At 37.0% G+C, this 20,015-nt stretch overlaps 1 protein-coding gene across 1 annotated transcript in view; it reads left to right on the top strand.

The window, feature by feature from the left end:
• LOC144453039 (DENN domain-containing protein 5B-like) overlaps nt 1-4,880 on the top strand; it is a 77,649-nt gene extending 72,769 nt beyond the window's left edge. Inside the window, exons 20-22 of the mRNA XM_078144309.1 lie at nt 1,967-2,093; nt 2,915-3,089; nt 4,583-4,880. Coding sequence (XP_078000435.1) covers nt 1,967-2,093; nt 2,915-3,089; nt 4,583-4,766 — 486 coding nt within the window. The 3' untranslated portion in view covers nt 4,767-4,880. The remainder of the gene's footprint in view (nt 1-1,966; nt 2,094-2,914; nt 3,090-4,582) is intronic.
• The last annotated feature ends 15,135 nt before the right edge of the window (nt 4,881-20,015 follow it).

Here is a 20,015-nt window from a genome sequence, read left to right as displayed (position 1 = left end):
TCAAGTCATAGATTTTTTAGATCCTCTACAGTTTGGCGTCGAAGACACAATTTTGCGTCTTTTACACAAGGTCTATTCCCATTGGAAAAGAAAGGTTGTGTGGTTCAAATAATGTTCTTTGACTTTAGTATCACATTTAACACAATCCAGCCCCATCTCTTAGCAGAAATATTAACGAAAATGTCCATTCATCCATCCACTATTTTATGGATACTTGACAGGCCGCCCACAGTTTGTCCATGTACAGAATCTAGTTTCAGGTAATTTATACACAGATACAGGTGTGCCTCAAGGCACTGTGCTTTCCCCATTTTTATTTTCATCGTATACAGCGGATTGTCGCCATGCCGATGACACCTGTTCTCTTCAGAAATTTGCAGATGACTCAGCTTTGACTGGGTTTATTCAGAATGATGATGATACCATGTATAGAGAGGAAGTCGATAATTTTGTCCAATGGTGTGACAGAAATTTCCTGTATTTGAATGTTAGCAAGTGTAAGGAGCTGGTTATAAATTTTAGGAAAAAGTCAACAGCAATTACACCTATTTATATCAATGATAAAGAGGTTGAGATAGTTCATTCATATAAGTATCTTGGTATGGGGGATTGATGGAAAACTAAATTGGAGAGAAAACACTGAAAATTAGCTCAAAAAAATATAACTCCCAAATTCGTAAAGTGCAATCCTTTGACATCAGTCGTGAGTTTATTGGTAATTTCTACACATCTGTTGTAAGCAGTGTCTTGTTTTTTGGTGTTGTGTGTTGGGAAGGGAATTTGAATAAATAACTAAAATGTGGTATAGGTAAGATTGTTAAGAGAGCGGGTTCTGTGCGGTAAAAGACGAGAAATTTGAAGAGATATACAATAAGAGAGTTTTGAAAAAGCTGTTAACAATTCTGATGACCAGTGTTGATCTGCAGTGCAGTGATTATGTGGGTTTAACCCTTTCACCACCAATTCCCGCTACAATGGGAATACTCTAAGGTGCCCACCGATTCCTGTTACAGTGGGAACACCAAAGTTCATTTTTCTATTCTGCCATAATACCATTCAAGGCAGCTATTGCTGTAAAACTTGCTGCCATAACTAGTTCCACACATGCGTATTAGCCTTGTTTATCTAGCCTGCCAGTACAAAGTGGACGGTTTTTTGTGCATTTTTCACAGCAAAATCGAATTTCAACATGGCAGCAGTTATTAACGGCTCTCATAACATATCTTACGATGTAAATTTGTCAACTTTCCAAAGAAATTTCCACCGAATTTCACCAGAAATACAACATTGAATACATGTAGTTGGTCATGGGAACGGTACATACATCAGAAGTACTGCTAAGTTTGTATGATCTCCCAACAGGGAATTTACGGGTGTCGTAGTGAAAGTCAGCAAAATGCGTAACTTGTTGTCCCGTAGTCTGTGCCCATACTATCGTCTTGGGACCAATTTTTATCGATGTAAAGAATTAATTTGTTCATATTTCTTTGTGGTAATGTTCAATAATGAATAATACTCATACAAGTTCAATTTATACTGGTCAGTGGTGGGTAGATTACGCACGATCTGAGGATTTTCCGATCGGATTTTTAGCGTGGTTTTTTTTCAGGTTAAATTCAAATTTCAACATGGCCGTAGTCAAAATTGTCTCCCCAAACATTGTAAAATAATGGCTCTGTACATGACAATTTCTATTCAATTTCGACTTGGATAGCATTATTGACTACTAGTAGGTGGCTGTCGAAACTCGGTGTACTCTATGAAACGATCATATTACCGTGTGTGGCATACAAGATTACGTTGTCCTTATCAGTGTCAAGGTGTTAACATAACAGGTAGATTCCAACCCTCATCACTCAAGTAAACAATTGCCTTCCATTGATATTTTTCAACAGTTTCCTGTCTCTCTCTCTGTCTTCAAATGTCTGTGCAGAGAGACTGATAGCTATGTTTTGCTTTATTACAGAGAGGTAGCCTAACTCTACTGTTATGTGGAGAGAAAGGGTTGGTACAATGCTTGGATCTCCTGTTTCAGTGTGGTTTTAAGTCATCTAGACTCTTCAGAAATAATTTCTTCATCTGGGATTTTATAGGTAAGTCAATCGCATCATATTAACAAATTATCCTTCAATAGAAATTATTATTGTAATTCTGTTTCTGAGCTTGTACCATTATTATGTTGGTACAAGAGTAGGGGTTTCAGTCATGCAACTTCAGGAGGATTCCCACTGGGAGACCTCTCATAAATTTCCTTTTGTCAGAATGGTTCCAGGAGGCCTTTCATAAGTGTCCGTAGTCAGGACCTTTCACTTCTTTAGTCAGGAGGGTTCTGAGAGACCTTTCACGTCCTTAGTCAGGAGGGTTCTGAGAGACCTTTCACGTCCTTAGTCAGGAGGGTTCTGAGAGACCTTTCATGTCCTTAGTCAGGAGGGTTCTGAAAGACCTTTCATGTCCTTAGTCAGGAGGGTTCTGAAAGACCTTTCATGTCCTTAGTCAGGAGGGTTCTGAGAGACCTTTCATGTCCTTAGTCAGGAGGGTTCTGAGAGACCTTTCATGTCCTTAGTCAGGAGGGTTCTGAGAGACCTTTCATGTCCTTAGTCAGGAGGGTTCTGAGAGACCTTTCATGTCCTTAGTCAGGAGGGTTCTGAAAGACCTTTCATGTCCTTAGTCAGGAGGGTTCTGAAAGACCTTTCATGTCCTTAGTCAGGAGGGTTCTGAAAGACCTTTCATGTCCTTAGTCAGGAGGGTTCTGAAAGACCTTTCATGTCCTTAGTCAGGAGGGTTCTGAGAGGCCTTTCTTGTCCTTAGTCAGGAGGGTTCTGAGAGGCCTTTCATGTCCTTATTCAATGTGGTGTTCTGAGGGCTAAAATCACAGTAGCCCTCTAACTCCTATTGTGTTCTATTTTATCAACAGAGAAAGTAAGTACTTATTTTGAGAGTGTAGACTATGATGATGAGGGTAGAAGAGGGCCAGTGGATGAAAGACAGGCCAGGAGAATGTTTTGTAATTACGTCAGGAAAATTAATGATTCATCTCAGAACATTGGTAAAGATGGCAAGTTTCAATTACTAATGTGCCTTGGTATCAGGTAAGTCAGTCTTTAAATCATGTTATATTGTAAAGTGGATATATGGATGAGGATTTGATACCTATTTCAGATTTTTTTAATTTATAAAACAATGTTATTATGGCTTCCTACTTGAAAAATAAATATGAAAAACATTGACTAATTCCTTGTTTGTAATTCAATAAATTGCAAATAGATTATAATATTAAATGTGTAAAACTTTTAAAACATTTTCTAGTACAACTGAACTGTAAGGTTCAGTAGTACTATAGGCATGGCAAAGTGTATGTCTGTCTAACTGTGTGGATGTGTGTGTGTGTAAACAACTTATAAAAGTCAAAAACCACTGGACCGATTGCCATGATATTTGGTTGGTGTATTACATTGGATGTCTAGTTGGGAAATTGTTCAAATCAAAATGATCTTGCCTCCGGTGTGTGATTTGGGTCAAAAAGTGTTTTTGACCACACTCATTGGTGTATTCTCTATCTGAAATTTAATAGGGACATTCTTAGGGGTGTGTAGATTAAGATTTGTTCATGACATGATAATTCCATTAGTAATATGCAAAATTAGGGCTTAAAATACGTCTTTTTGGTCAAAAATCTTTAATTCCAAAACTATTCAGCAGATTGTGATGAAATTTAATGGGGATGCATCTGGGGGTGTATAGATGGAGAAATATTAAGTATTGGTTTAAAAATGTGAATTTTGGTCAAATTTCAAAAAGTACTTGGCCAGTGAGACTGAAATTTGGTGAGATGTTTCTAGATGTGTTATTCTGCAGATTTTGTGTAAAATATTTTGACACAATTGGCCCTAGCAACCATGACCACGCCCTTATTGACAACCAAATTCCAGTATATTTTGCTAAAGTAAAATAACAACATTATCTGGTAGGCAAGGAAGTAAACATTCAAAAAATGTATGCAAATTTCCCTAGCAACCATGACCACGCCCATAGCAACAGCCAAAAGATGATGTATTTCACAAAGATAACAGTAGGGATTAATAGACAAGCGAATTTTCATAGCAACAAGACCATGGCCATAGGAACAGCCAAATGATTATGTATATTGTAAAGATAACATCAGGGATTCATAGACAAGTGAATAAACATTCTAAAAATGTATGCTAATATGTCTAGCAACAAGACCACACCCATAGCAACAGCGAAATGGTCTTGGTATACATATTGCAAAGATAACAGGGCAACTGGATAATTATTCACCAAATGAACATCTCTACCCAGCATGTGGGTAAACATTTTATTTTAACTGTACAGTTGTGCTACGATGGTGCTATTTTTAGCTTTTTGCAATGTATTGAGTCACAAACAAGGACTTGGTCTGTGTTGTGTTGTTGTGACGTGTGTGTGTGTGTGTGTGTCTTTGTGTGTGTTTGTTTGTCTGTGTATGTATGTATGTATGTATGTATATTTGTGTGTGTATGTGTCTGTCTTTATAGAGTAGAGTGATTTGTGTAATAATTGTATCATTGTATTTTATTGACAGGGATCATGTACTGCAATTGTGGCTACCACAGATAGCTGCTACCCCAGTAACAACAAGTATGTATGAAGAAGTAGCTTTACTCAAAGATCAATCAGCTGTTACTTTCTTGACCCAGATTTTGGGAACACTACGAGAGTTCAATATCATGTTAGAAGCCTCACTAGTAAAAGGACTAGATGTTTAGTCAAGCTACAAAACATAACAACACAGTCACAGTTTGAGGACTTGGTGATAGAAAGCTGGAACTCAGACAAGGATGAATCATCAATAACATTACATTGTGTATCAATTGGCCATTTGTGATTGGATGCCACTGAATAGCAGCAAGTAAGCTGGCATGTGATTTGAGGCCATCAACTAGCAGCCAATAAGCTGGCATGTGATTTGAGGCCATCAACTAGCAGCCAATAAGCTGGTGTGTGGTTGGATGCCATCAACTAGCAGTCAGTAAGCTGGCGTGTGGTTGGATGCCATCAACTAGCAGCCAGTAAGCTAGTGTGTGATTGGGTGCCATCAACAAGCAGCAAGTAAACTGGCATGTAATTGGATGCTGTCAACTAGCAGCAAGTAAGCTGGTGTGTGATTGGATAACATTACAATGCAGCAAATAAGCTGGTTTATGCTTGGTTGTTATCACTGTGTAGAAAGTAATTGTTTTGTTATTGGAAACCACCAACTTGTAACTGTACCAAGTCACATGGTTTTTCATTTGATACAATTGACCTGCAGCATATCACCAGGTGTTTTTTATTTCTACGATTGAATGACAACCTGGTTTCAGGTGCAATATGTATAATACATGTAAATTTCCAGATATGTGTGACATAAAATAAGGCCTGAAACCATATAACTGACTACACACACACTAAGGCCTGAAACCATATAACTGACTACACACATACTAAGGCCTGAAACCATATAACTGATTACACACATACTAAGGCCTGAAACCATATAACTGACTACACACATACTAAGGCCTGACTACACATATACTAAGCCATATATTGTAGAAAACTGTAAAATAATTGTATAGATATTGACTAAAAAAGAGTATTTTTTAGATTTTTGAAAGATAAGGTGCCATGAAAGTTTATGAGTGTAACTTTTCATCTAGGTAGGATAAGCAATCAACATTTCTATTAATTACAAGAATTTTACATTTACAATGTTTTACTGGCTTCAAATTGTTATGTAGTGATTGTGTCTAGTTATAGTGAGACATGACTGTGTAGCTATATGTAGTGAGACAAGAATATGTCTAGATATGTAGTGAGACATGACTATGCCTAGCTATGTAAATGAATATACCTAGCTATGTACTATGTAGTGAGACAAGACGCTATCTAGATATGTAGTAAGACATGACTGTGCCTAGCTATGTAGTAAGACATGACTGTGCCTAGCTATGTAAATGAATATGCCTAGCTATGTACTATGTAGTGAGACATGACTATGTCTAGTTATGCAGTGTAAGACATGACTATGTCTAGCTATGTCGTGAGACATGACTATGTCTAGATATGTAGTGAGACATGACTATGTCTAGATATGTAGTGAGACATGACTGTGTAGCTATGTAGTGAGACATGACTATGTCTAGATATGTAGTGAGACATGACTATGTCTACCTATGTAGTGAGACATGACTATGTCTAGCTATGTAGTGAGACATGACTATGTCTAGTTATGTAGTGACATGACTGTGTAGCTATGTAGTGAGACATGACAATGCCTAGCTATGTAGTGAGACATGTATGTAGTGAGACATGACTGTCTAGTTATGTAGTGTAAGACATGACTATGTCTAGCTATGTGGTGTGAGACATGGCTATGTCTAGCTGTGTGGTGTAAGACATGACTATGTCTAGCTATGTAGTGTAAGACATGACTGTCTAGTTATGTAGTGTAAGACATGACTATGTCTAGCTATTTGGTGTGAGACATGGCTATGTCTAGCTGTGTGGTGTAAGACATGACTATGTCTAGCTATGTAGTGTAAGACATGCCTATGTCTAGCTATGTGGTGTAAGACATGATTATGTCTAGCTATGTAGTGAGACATTGACTATGTCTAGCTATGTAGTGAGACATGGCTATGTCTAGCTGTGTGGTGTAAGACATGACTATGTCTAGTTATGTAGTGAGACATGACTATGTCTAGCTATGTGGTGACATGACTATGTCTAGCTATGTAGTGAGACATGACTATGTCTAGTTATGTAGTGAGACATTGACTATGTCTAGCTATGTAGTGAGACATGACTATGTCTAGTTATGTAGTGAGACATTGACTATGTCTAGCTATGTAGTGAGACATGACTATGTCTAGTTATGTAGTGAGACATTGACTATGTCTAGCTATGTAGTGAGACATTGACTATGTCTAGCTATGTAGTGAGACATGACTATGTCTAGTTATGTAGTGAGACATGACTATGTCTAGTTATGTAGTGAGACATGACTATGTCTAGCTATGTAGTGAGACATGACTATGTCTAGTTATGTAGTGAGACATGACTATGTCTAGCTATGTAGTGAGACATGACTATGTCTAGTTATGTAGTGAGACATTGACTATGTCTAGTTATGTAGTGAGACATGACTATGTCTAGTTATGTAGTGAGACATGACTATGTCTAGCTATGTAGTGAGACATGTGTATGAAGTGTGTCTTATAGAATTCATAATGTTCTGTAGAATTTGTAATGCAAAATGTTTGTTTTATCATAAATTTATTGAAATGTAAGTTCCTGTTTAGAAAGTTTTAAAAGTTTGCTGTGTTTTAAAATAAACTGATTAGGTGTCAGTGTCTTAAAATAAAAGAGGGTTAAATTTGGATAAATGTGTACAAATACGATGCTGCAAATTATGACTGACTCAAACACTTCTAACTTAGCTATTACAATATTGAGGTCTATGGTTACTTAGAATTAGTCAAATTTACATTGAAGTGAGTGCTCAGAATAAATGTGTGCCTATTTGTAAGTAAATAATTGAACTCAGGACTCACAAAGTTACAGTGTTGTTTTCTCTCTCAAAGTAAGAAACCAAAGATAACCATTTGTACATTAATACAAAGTAATCTTTATTATAAGTATATCCATTGTACGATTTCATCATGAAGACCTGTTCACACTATAGTTTTTGGATGAATCAGGATTAATTTGATATTCATGTTCAGCACATTTCAAGATATTCTGAGACATCACTGACATATGATAAGTGTTTCCATGACAGTGTGAACAGGGTCTGAGATAGATAATGTTATATACATGAAGTCAAATATACTGTTTAACTACTTGTACATTTTCATTCCAAACTTGTGAGTATTCAACATTTATAACATAATTGTTATTGTTAACCCTTTAAAAGCCTGACACCCCATATTTAGGGTGTAATTACATAGAGTTACAGAAACCAAGTCATTAAAGCCTGACACCCTATATTTAGGGTGTAATTACATAGAGTTACAGAAACCAAGTCATTAAAGCCTGACACCCCATATTTAGGGTGTAATTACATAGAGTTGCAGAAACCAAGTCATTAAAGCCTGACACCCCATATTTAGGGTGTAATTACATAGAGTTGCAGAAATCAAGTCATTAAAGCCTGACACCCCATATTTAGGGTGTAATTACATAGAGTTGCAGAAACCAAGTCTTGAGAGGGTGACACCCCATATTTAGGGTGTAATTACATAGAGTTGCAGAAATCAAGTCATTAAAGCCTGACACCCCATATTTAGGGTGTAATTACATAGAGTTGCAGAAACCAAGTCTTGAGAGGGTGACACCCCATATTTAGGGTGTAATTACATAGAGATACAGAAACCAAGTCTTGAAAGAGTTCTTATCAATCCTTGCAAATCCTTTTTGTTTTAAAAACACTACCTTTTTAATCACACATGTAAGATTTTAGCACCATATTTTTTCAAGCACAGCCTGGGGGAGCATGTGCTATTACAAAAAGTTTCAGGTTTGCTATGGAGGTTAGTACTTGAACCCAGTCTGGTTTCAATAACTTGGCCACATGGTCAGTAAGAAGATTGTCATTTAAGTTAACTCTACTGTACGATAGAGATACGTGGTGATACTATCTGGTAGAGATAAGTGGTGATACTGTATGGTAGAGATAAGTGGTGATACTGTATGGTAGAGATAAGTGGTGATACTGTATGGTAGAGATAAGTGGTGATACTGTATGGTAGAGATAAGTGGTGATACTGTATGGTAGAGATAAGTGGTGATACTGTATGGTAGAGATAAGTGGTGATACTATCTGGTAGAGATAAGTGGTGATACTGTATGGTAGAGATAAGTGGGATATTGTCCAGTAGAGATAAGTGGGATATTGTCCGGTAGAGATAAGTGGTGATACTGTATGGTAGAGATAAGTGGTGATATTGTCCAGTAGAGATAAGTGGGATATTGTCCAGTAGAGATAAGTGGGATATTGTCCGGTAGAGATAAGTGGTGATACTGTATGGTAGAGATAAGTGGTGATATTGTCCAGTAGAGATAAGTGGGATATTGTCCAGTAGAGATAAGTGGGATATTGTCCAGTAGAGATAAGTGGGATATTGTCCAGTAGAGATAAGTGGGATATTGTCCAGTAGAGATAAGTGGGATATTGGCCAGTAGAGACAATTGGTGATACTGTACGGTAGAGATTATTATTGACTTGTAATGTAATTTAACTCCTACGTTATGTAATACTAGTACTATACAAGTAACCTAATGTATAACAGAGGCAATAATTGGTTTATAACACATATTAAGATTTGTAGATTTGAAATAGGATATGATGTCTTTGTTTTGAATCATGTACACTTCATAAAGTGCTAGGTCTGTATGTACACTTCATAAAGTGCTAGGTCTGTATGTACAGTATACATTGTCAGTTTTGGACAAACTAAAATGATCATAACAAAGTCCCTGGTGTGTATTTTGAACTGATGATTTTGGCAATGGCCCGTTCTCAAGGTTTGTTGTGGTATGATTTGAAAATCCAGACATTCATTGGGTATGATCTTAAAATATCATTTATCTCAGAAAAGAACATGTTAGATTCCAAGAACCATTAATTAATAAGTACTTTCATTCAAAATGTTGATTATAGTGCAATATTAAGATGAAATTTGTTAGTGTGATGTTTTATTTTTTACATTTAACACCAGTACTTTTAAGTTGACAACACTTTTGTCCTTTGATAATGTGACAATAACATCTGTATGCCCTTGTAATGTGCCCAAATGCCCAAATGATAGATATATCTACCCTTGTAATGTGCCCAAATGATAGATATATCTACCCTTGTAATGTGCCCAAATGATAGATATATCTACCCTTGTAATGTGCCCAAATGATAGATATATCTACCTTTGTAATGTGCCCAAATGATAGATATATCTACCCTTGTAATGTGCCCAAATGATAGATATATCTACCCTTGTAATGTGCCCAAATGATAGATATATCTACCCTTGTAATGTGCCCAAATGATAGATATATCTACCCTTGTAATGTGCCCAAATGATAGATATATCTACCCTTGTAATGTGCCCAAATGATAGATATATCTACCCTTGTAATGTGCCCAAATGATAGATATATCTACCCTTGTAATGTGCCCAAATGATAGATATATCTACCCTTGTAATGTGCCCAAATGATAGATATATCTACCCTTGTAATGTGCCCAAATGATAGATATATCTACCTTTGTAGACAGACTGACTGTTTTTTTTCTGCTTATTTAACCACTCATATGCTCTAAACTGTAGCAAGTGGTTTACAAGTGAAAACAACTGAGGATCTTTCTGACTATATTGTAGAACACCCCCAACAATAGGATAGTATGTATCTACCTGTACAACATGCCCCTATGACTACCTCTGTGGAGTAAACAAATTACAACTGAGCACTGTTTATGAAGAGACTTTCATTATTTATATTTTGATTTTTGATTTCCAATGTCTTCATAAATTTATTTTGAAAATGTGTACTGTCCAAATATAGAATGCATTATAATGTCCATGTATATATGTTGAGTGTATTTGCAGTACTTAAAAGCAATAAAATAAGTGTAGCACATTGTATCTATCAATAGATGTCAAGTTTTATGAATAGTTTAAAAATAATACTGAAGTCTTACTAAGTTTGCTACATGTAGGTTAAATGTAGTCTAACTCTGCCTTTACAAATGTTGACTTCAATGCATGTATTACTTATACATGTCTCAGTAGACACTATATGTTGTAATATTGAGTTGCAATCATTTTGTTAAAAATTAAACAATTCTGAAATAGGACATTACTATATATTTAGTTGTGTTTCAGTGCCATTGGCTGTACTGTTTTGTAGCCCCCAATGGGCACCACCTTGAGGGGCATATACATTGGTTCCGTCTTTGTGTCCATCCATCTTTGCATGTGTGCATTCACTCTCATATCGCTGCACTAACTCATACTATGTGAGACATATGCATGCCACTTTTGTTTTATGACCGAATCAAATATGGCCGAATAGCGGCCATATTTATTGTAAAATTCACAATTTGCATGATCTTTGGAAGTGTTATATGTAGCAACTCCATTCAAGTGTCTACACCCATATTATCAAACATGAGCTTTGTTTTATAAAGACCTTGACCTTTAATGTTCTTCAAAGGTCAAATAGCCAAATTTGGGGTTATGTTCCAGTGTTTTGGGTCAAACATTTCAAGTGATGATATTTTAATCTTGACAATGTGACTTAATTTTGCAACCTTTGCAAACAGCAGCCATATTTGTGAATACAAACACATTTTGCCTGTTATCTCCAAATGTTTGATATATATGGACACTATTGAAGTGTTTACCCCCACATTAACAATGTAAGCTTTCTAATGATACATTGACCTTTGACCTCGGCAAACAGTTTCAGAATGAGATGACCAAAATTGTTCTATGTTAACTCTAGAAGTTGAAGACACAGAAACTGTTTAAATGTCTATACCATATAAGCAAAGATCATAGCTTTCTTAAATTTATACCTTGATCTTTGACTTTGACCTCCATACTCAAGGTCAAATGATAAATTGGTTCATAAATTGTGCAGTTTTGTATCAATAGACACAATTCAAATCTGCAATTAACTTTGCCATAAAACACAACCAGTTGGGGTATTTGTCATTCATGAAGGCTTGTTGTTGCTGAAGTGATGTCTGATCCATATTCAAGTACTGCAGTGATCCCATGCACATTAAATTTAGAAATTTTATGATTTATTATTGACCAAGTTCATTTAAGATGTATTAACACCAACTGTCATTTTCAGATATAGACTGCCTGTATACACAGTGGCATAATCACATAGATAATGCCAAGACTTATTTTTTGAAAATTATCGTAACAAATAAAATGTAATTACAATTCATGATTGCCCTGTGGTTGTGAAATATTATATTATGTGTGTTGGGTATGGATGATGTCAATGAGACATGGGGCTGAATTGAGGAATGGGGTTGTACTGGACTGTGAATGAGACATGGGGCTGAATTGAGGTTGAATTATTTAGGGGTGGATGATGTTGAGACATGGGTTGAATTGAGGGGTTGGGGATTAGTGGACAGTTCATGAGGGGTGGGGACTAGTGGACGATGTTGAGACGGGTTGAATTGAGGGGTGGGGGTCTAGTGGACAGTGTAGTCTCAGTTACCCAAACTCTCACCAATGGGGTCTCTTCTACAAAACCATTCAGATGAGTCTGGGATAACGTGATCCAAAGCTGCCCACACTGGAAGAACAAATTATATTTCTTCCAAGTCATAAAAAATGGACTTATGAGGCCTTTTTATTGTGATTAGGTCTTGCCTTGGATAATTTACTTACCTGGTGTTTTCACATTGACATATGTTTTGTATCTCTCACTTTTAGACATGATAACCCATCATGAAGGTACCTAGATTGGTCAGCATGCAATGTACGATGTGAAGTATTCCCCAGCATGCACTGCTCTGGGAAAGAGATCCCGTGCAGGCGACTTTGGAATACATCTCCCCAGACACATCCGAGTGGTCTTGTAGTAGCGCCCTCAGTGGTGAGAGTTTGGGTAACTGAGACTAGCAGACTGTTGAGACACGAGGTTGAATTGAGTGATAGGGGGTGTAGTTACATTTGTAACGGTGGTGAAGGGGAGTGGCATTCAGTCTTTTCTGTGAGTCCTAATTTGTTGTGCAGCCTTCTATTTTCAAAAGACATTGACCATACTCCTTACATACACACAGTCTTTATTTTGCATTTTTTTCTTGTATGCTTTTACTACTTTTATTATAAAACATTGACTAATACAGTCACACATATTTCATTTGGATCACTCATGTGAATCCTAATGTGTATTTTCAGAAAAGTATTTAGAGTAAAACTTTGACTACGCGTGCTTCTTCCATACAACTGACATTTTGTTTATGTAGATTCCCATGTACTTTCTGATTCCAACTTGGAGTAAAATTGTGACCACACTACTTACATATGGTCTTTCATTTTCATTTGTGTGGATTTTCCTGTCTTTCTAGATTGTCATGTACAGTACATTTTGTGTAACCTTTGACAATTATTGATGTGTGTACATTTTATTGTCTATCTTTCTATCACAATACTCTATACAATGTTCAACAGTCTCTTCCTCCACATTATTGCGTTGTAGTTCTTGAAGAATTCTGGTTGTCATTGGTTACCAGCCCATCATATTCACGGCTTTATTTGCATTACACACATTGTATATTATTTCTCAACATTCTTCTTCATTAATGACTTCCTCCAATTTAACAAGTTCATGTTGACAAAGGTCATCTTTTATCATTGATTTATCTGTTAAGACATAAAATACAAATAAATGTACATTAGTGATGCATGAATGAATGTTCATTGAAATGAAATTTCTACTCCCAGAGACAAAAAAATGGGATTTACTTCCAAGAAATATTTTGATTCTGAGGAGAAATTTCCATTACATAAGTGATGATGAAATAGCTTTAAAGTAATCAAGTAGTTGATTCTATTTGCCAAAATGCAAGTCAATCAGTGCAGTACTTTTGGAGAAGTCCGAGATTTTTAAATTTTCGTAAAATCCAATATGGCCACCATAGCGGGCAACCGACTGCAACACTTTTCACAAAATTGAAAGACATCACTTTAATGATGCTATACACAAAAGATCACACCAAGTGGACTGCTCATTCTGGAGAAGAAGATTACTGAAGGAAAAATACCATTTCTCCGAAAATCCAATATGGCGGCCAAGGTCACATGACTACACAAGATTTTATTACAAACTTCAAAGTAGTCAAGTAGCTGATTCTATTTGCCAAAATGCAACTCAATCAGAGCAGTGCTAATGATAGCTGCAATAACACAGCTAACGATAGTCATAATAGCACTAGCTAATGATAGCTGTAATAACACCAGCTAATGATAGCTGTAATAACACTAGCTAATGATAGCTGTAATAACACTAGCTAATGATAGCTGTAATAACACTAGCTAATGATTGCTGTAATAACACTAGCTAATGATAGCTGTAAGAACACTAGCTAACAATAGCTGTAATAACACAGCGAACGATAGTCATAATAACACTAGCTAATGATAGCTGTAATAACACTAGCTAATGATAGCTGTAATAACACTAGCTAATGATAGCTGTAATAACACAGCGAACGATAGTCATAATAACACTAGCTAATGATAGCTGTAATAACACTAGCTAATGATAGCTGTAATAACACTAGCTAATGATAGCTGTAATAACACTAGCTAATGATAGCTGTAATAACACTAGCTAGTGATAGCTGTAATAACACTAGCTAATGATAGCTGTAATAACACTAGCTAATGATAGCTGTAATAACACTAGCTAATGATAGCTTTAATAACACTAGCTAATGATAGCTGTAATAACACTAGCTAATGATAGCTGTAATAACACGAGCTAATGATAGCTGTAATAACACTAGCTAATGATAGCTTTAATAACACTAGATAATGATAGCTGTAATAACACTAGCTAATGATAGCTGTAATAACACTAGCTAATGATAGCTGTAATAACACTAGCTAATGATAGCTGTAATAACACTAGATATTGATAGCTGTAATAACACTAGATAATGATAGCTGTAATAACACTAGCTAATGATAGCTGTAATAACACTAGCTAATGATAGCTGTAATAACACTAGCTAATGATAGCTGTAATAACACTAGCTAATGATAGCTGTAATAACACTAGCTAATGATAGCTGTAATAACACTAGCTAATGATTGCTGTAATAACACTAGCTAATGATAGCTGTAATAACACTAGCTAATGATAGCTGTAATAACACTAGCTAATGATAGCTGTAATAACACTAGCTAATGATTGCTGTAATAACACTAGCTAATGATAGCTGTAATAACACTAGCTAATGATAGCTGTAATAACACAGCGAACGATAGTCATAATAACACTAGCTAATGATAGCTGTAATAACACTAGCTAATGATAGCTGTAATAACACTAGCTAATGATAGCTGTAATAACACTAGCTAATGATAGCTGTAATAACACTAGCTAACAATAGCTGTAATAACACTAGCTAATGATAGCTGTAATAACACTAGCTAGTGATAGCTGTAATAACACTAGCTAATGATAGCTGTAATAACACTAGCTAATGATAGCTGTAATAACACTAGCTAATGATAGCTTTAATAACACTAGCTAATGATAGCTGTAATAACACTAGCTAATGATAGCTGTAATAACACGAGCTAATGATAGCTGTAATAACACTAGCTAATGATAGCTTTAATAACACTAGATAATGATAGCTGTAATAACACTAGCTAATGATAGCTGTAATAACACTAGCTAATGATAGCTGTAATAACACTAGCTAATGATAGCTGTAATAACACTAGATATTGATAGCTGTAATAACACTAGATAATGATAGCTGTAATAACACTAGCTAATGATAGCTGTAATAACACTAGCTAATGATAGCTGTAATAACACTAGCTAATGATAGCTGTAATAACACTAGCTAATGATAGCTGTAATAACACTAGCTAATGATAGCTGTAATAACACTAGCTAATGATAGCTGTAATAACACTAGCTAATGATTGCTGTAATAACACTAGCTAATGATAGCTGTAATAACACTAGCTAATGATAGCTGTAATAACACTAGCTAATGATAGCTGTAATAACACTAGCTAATGATAGCTGTAATAACACTAGCTAATGATAGTCATAATAACACTAGCTAATGATAGCTGTAATAACACTAGCTAATGATAGCTGCAATAACACTAGCTAATGATAGCTGTAATAACACTAGCTAATGATAGCTGCAATAATACATGTGCATATCCATTTGTTGTCATGATACGATCCAATATGGCCTCCTAGCAGCCATTTTGTTTGTGAATTTTCCATGTCCAAAGCCATAACTCAGACATGCTTGAACAGATCTCATTCAAAGTTGGTATTAGGACAGTGTTCTATGACATACATGTGCATATCCATTTTCATCATGATACGATCCAATATGGCTGCCTGGCAGCCATTTTGTTTGCGAATTTTCCATGTCCAATGCCATAAGTCAGACATGCTTGCACAGATCTCATTCAAAGTTGGTATTAGGATAGTGTTCTATGACATACATGTGCATATCCATTTTCATCATGATACGATCCAATATGGCTGCCTGGCAGCCATTTTGTTTGTGAATTTTCCATGTCCAACAAGCAGACACAACATATCTAAGTCTGTTTGATTTAGGTTCACAAGTGTTGTTGCGTGATCAGAGTAGTGAAAATTCCTTAAAACCCAATCATAGCGGGCTATGTCATTCTCAATGACTTGTTACAGCTGAAAATCAGTCATAAATTAGCAAATGATATGTGTGGGGTTTTTTTGTGTGTTTTTTTTACTTTGTTGTGTACAATGCACTGAGACGTATGTGTAGTGCGTTCTTTAAGAATTAAATAATAAATAATAATAATAATGATATAGTATGTCAGCAAAAATACAGTAAAAGCCTATTTGAAGATGCTTCATTACAAAATCCTGTTACCAAGACAACTGATATCAAGATCCACAATTATGAAAAATATCACAATACTGAAGATCTCAAGGTCTCCAAGTGCTATAAATGTGACCGAAGTGTCTGTATATGGGTTTCAGGGGACGGATAACTCACTTATCACATTATCTTTTCGATCAATAAGAGTTTAAGTCGTCAACACACACGCACACGTGCACACACATGCACACACACACACACACACACACACACACACACACACACACACACACACACATGCACACAGCCATTGATGGACAGACACTGCACCATGCCTATACACTAACTATTGAACCGTATCAGTCCAATTATGCTAAAATCATGATACAAGCTCTATTATCTTCTTGACTACCTATGCTCATAGTAAATTTCACGACTCCCTAATCTTAGTAATCTTGATGTAGACTTTCACAACCTTTTACAGTTACATCCATTGCAATGTAACACCTGTTGTTTCATTGTCTCTAACTGATAGACAGTGTATGATAGTGTGCATAGTATATCAGTTGAAATCTTCACCCCATTCACCTTTACCTAGAATTGTTATCTTGTCTGGACCTTACTAGGGTAGTCACATGACATACATCTATGCCATGCCATGCCAGGCCATGCTATGCTAGGCTAGCCTATGCTAGGCCATGCCATGCTATGCTAGGCCATGCCATGCCAGGCCACGCTAGGCTAGGCCATGCCATGTGCTGCCAGGCCATACTAGGCTAGTACTAGGCCATGCCAGGCCAGGCCATGCCATGCCATGCCATGCTAAGCTAGGCTATGCTATAGGCCATGCCATGCCAGGCCAGGCCATGCCATGCTAGGCTAGGCTATGCTAGGCCATGCCATGCCAGGCCAGGCCATGCCATGCTAGGCTATGCTAGGCCATGCCATATGCCAGGCCAGGCCATGCCATGCTATGCTAGGGTAGGCCATGCCATGCCATGCCATGCTATGCTAGGCTAGGCTAGGCCATGCCATGCCATGCCATGCCATGCAATGCAATGCCATGCCATGACATGCCATGCATTGCTAGGCTATGCAATGCCATGCTATGCCAGGCCATACTAGGCGAGGCTATGCTAGGCCATGCCATGCCAGGCCATACTAGGCTAGGCCATACTAGGCCATGCCATGCCAGGCCATGCTATGCTAGGCCATGCCATGCGCTGCCAGGCCATACTAGGCTAGTACTAGGCCATGCCAGGCCATGCTAAGCTAGGCTATGCTATGCTAGGCCAGGCCAGGCCAGGCCATGCCATGCTATGCTAAGCTAGGCTATGCTATGCTATGCTAGGCCAGGCCAGGCCAGGCCAGGCCATGCCATGCTAGGCTAGGCTATGCTAGGCCATGCCAGGCCATGCCATGCCATGCTATGCTATGCCATGCTATGCTAGGCTAGGCTATGCTAGGCCATGCCAGGCCATGCCATGCCATGCAATGCAATGCCATGCTAGGCTAGGCTATGCTAGGCCATGCCAGGCCATGCCAGGCCATACTAGGCTAAGCTATGCTAGGCAATGCCATGCCAGGCCATGCTAGGCTAAGCTATGCTAGGCCATGCCATGCCATGCCATGCCATGCCATGCTAAGCTATGCTAGGCCATGCCATGCCAGGCCATACTAGGCTAAGCTATGCTATGCTATGCCATGCCAGGCCATGCTAGGCTAGGCTATGCCATGCCAGGCCATGCCAGGCCATACTAGGCTAGGCTATGCTACATTACAGCCAGTATATTGTAGCAATGGCTTCAAAGGGATATACATGTAGGGCTTATAGTTGAAATGACCGCTTTTTATTTTCTACAACAATGCTCTATTTTTTTAAAGGTCTCAGAACAGAACAATTAACAAGACAGTATTCAGATTTGGTGATATTTAGTTTTCTATTCACTGACATACTATTTGTGACTCATATACAATGTACATTTGAATAAAGTCATATGATTCAATAGAAAATGTCTGAATACAGTGCAAGGAAGTCAAAGACAAGAAAAATCTGGTAGAATTTGCAGTTTTTAAAACAGTTTGACTAACTTAGTAGTAAGGAACACGTCAAATTGCTGTATAGCTTTGGGATAATATACCATCTAAACTGATTTGAAGGTTTTAGATTAGTAAGTAGAGATTAAAATCTACAGATAGTACATGTATTATATTCATTTTGTTATGCTTTGATTGACAAGTTTATAATCTAAATTGTGTCAAAATTCTTAGGAAATTCAGCCAGTTTTTACTGATGGCTAATAGTCCTACTTATTTATGCTAACATTTTATTCAAATTGTTATAATTCATGTTTTGGAAGAAATTGTGTCAAAAAACCAGGTAACTCAGATAGCACACACCTGATGGTAACTATGACAACCTTTTGGATGTAGTAAAACATTACCTTATGCCTCATAAATAAAAACACACCAAATAGACATGTATATATACATTTTAAATAGCCTGTGCTTGTTTGGTTGCCAAGGTGATAGCATTGCTGTAAACTGCAAGGTTAGCTAGGCTAAGGACAGGAGTTCTTTATTAAGGTCTCAACCAGTGTTTCAAGCTACAATACAATCTGATTGTAATAGAATCACAGAGGGTCACTCCTTTAAAGGAAAATTCCCCAGCAGGTCCAGACATGCTACTATTTACACCTACAACACGTACTTTAGTTGGGTAACATTTGACATCAACTTTGTACAACTAATAGTATGTATCAGTGAAGGACACTTGTTTCTCACAAACTTAACTTGTCAGAAAATCATCTTGATAGACATCATATAGAGATATCTAATCTTGTCAACATAAAGTCTTATCTAGAAGTGATACTCTGTACCTTAGCATTCAATATTTTACATTTAGTGTGAGGAAAGACTGTGCCTTACATCGGCTTCATTCTTACAAGGCTAGAAGACATTAAAGAGGTTCACAATACATTGTCACTATCACAATTAAATAAAACATGTAAATTTTGTCTTTTTAATGGTAAACTTTTCCTTTAAAGATTGTCGGCAGTTTTTGTGTAAACTGAAAACAAGTTAGAACACATCTCTAAGATTTCAATTGTCATGTGCCAACAAGTCATTGTTTCTTTCATTTCAAGTAGGTCATTCCTGTGTTGCTGTAGGACACAGAGTCCCACCTACTTGTATTGTACACTGTGTGTATTGACGTCAGGTGAATAACATAGCTGCAGCTTACCCTGTGTTACCTGTGACACCGCTGTCAGCTACCAATCACACCCTGGCACACACACATACATACACACATAGATAGTCAGTCCACATTCCATCCAAGTCTCTCTCTGCAAGCTTCTGCTAGACTCAGATTGTG

The sequence above is a fragment of the Glandiceps talaboti genome, chromosome 23 (assembly GCF_964340395.1).
Source record: "Glandiceps talaboti chromosome 23, keGlaTala1.1, whole genome shotgun sequence".
NCBI lineage: Eukaryota > Metazoa > Hemichordata > Enteropneusta > Spengelidae > Glandiceps > Glandiceps talaboti.
The sequence above is the reverse complement of the archived record's forward strand: the minus strand, read 5'-3'. Positions and strand labels throughout refer to the sequence as shown.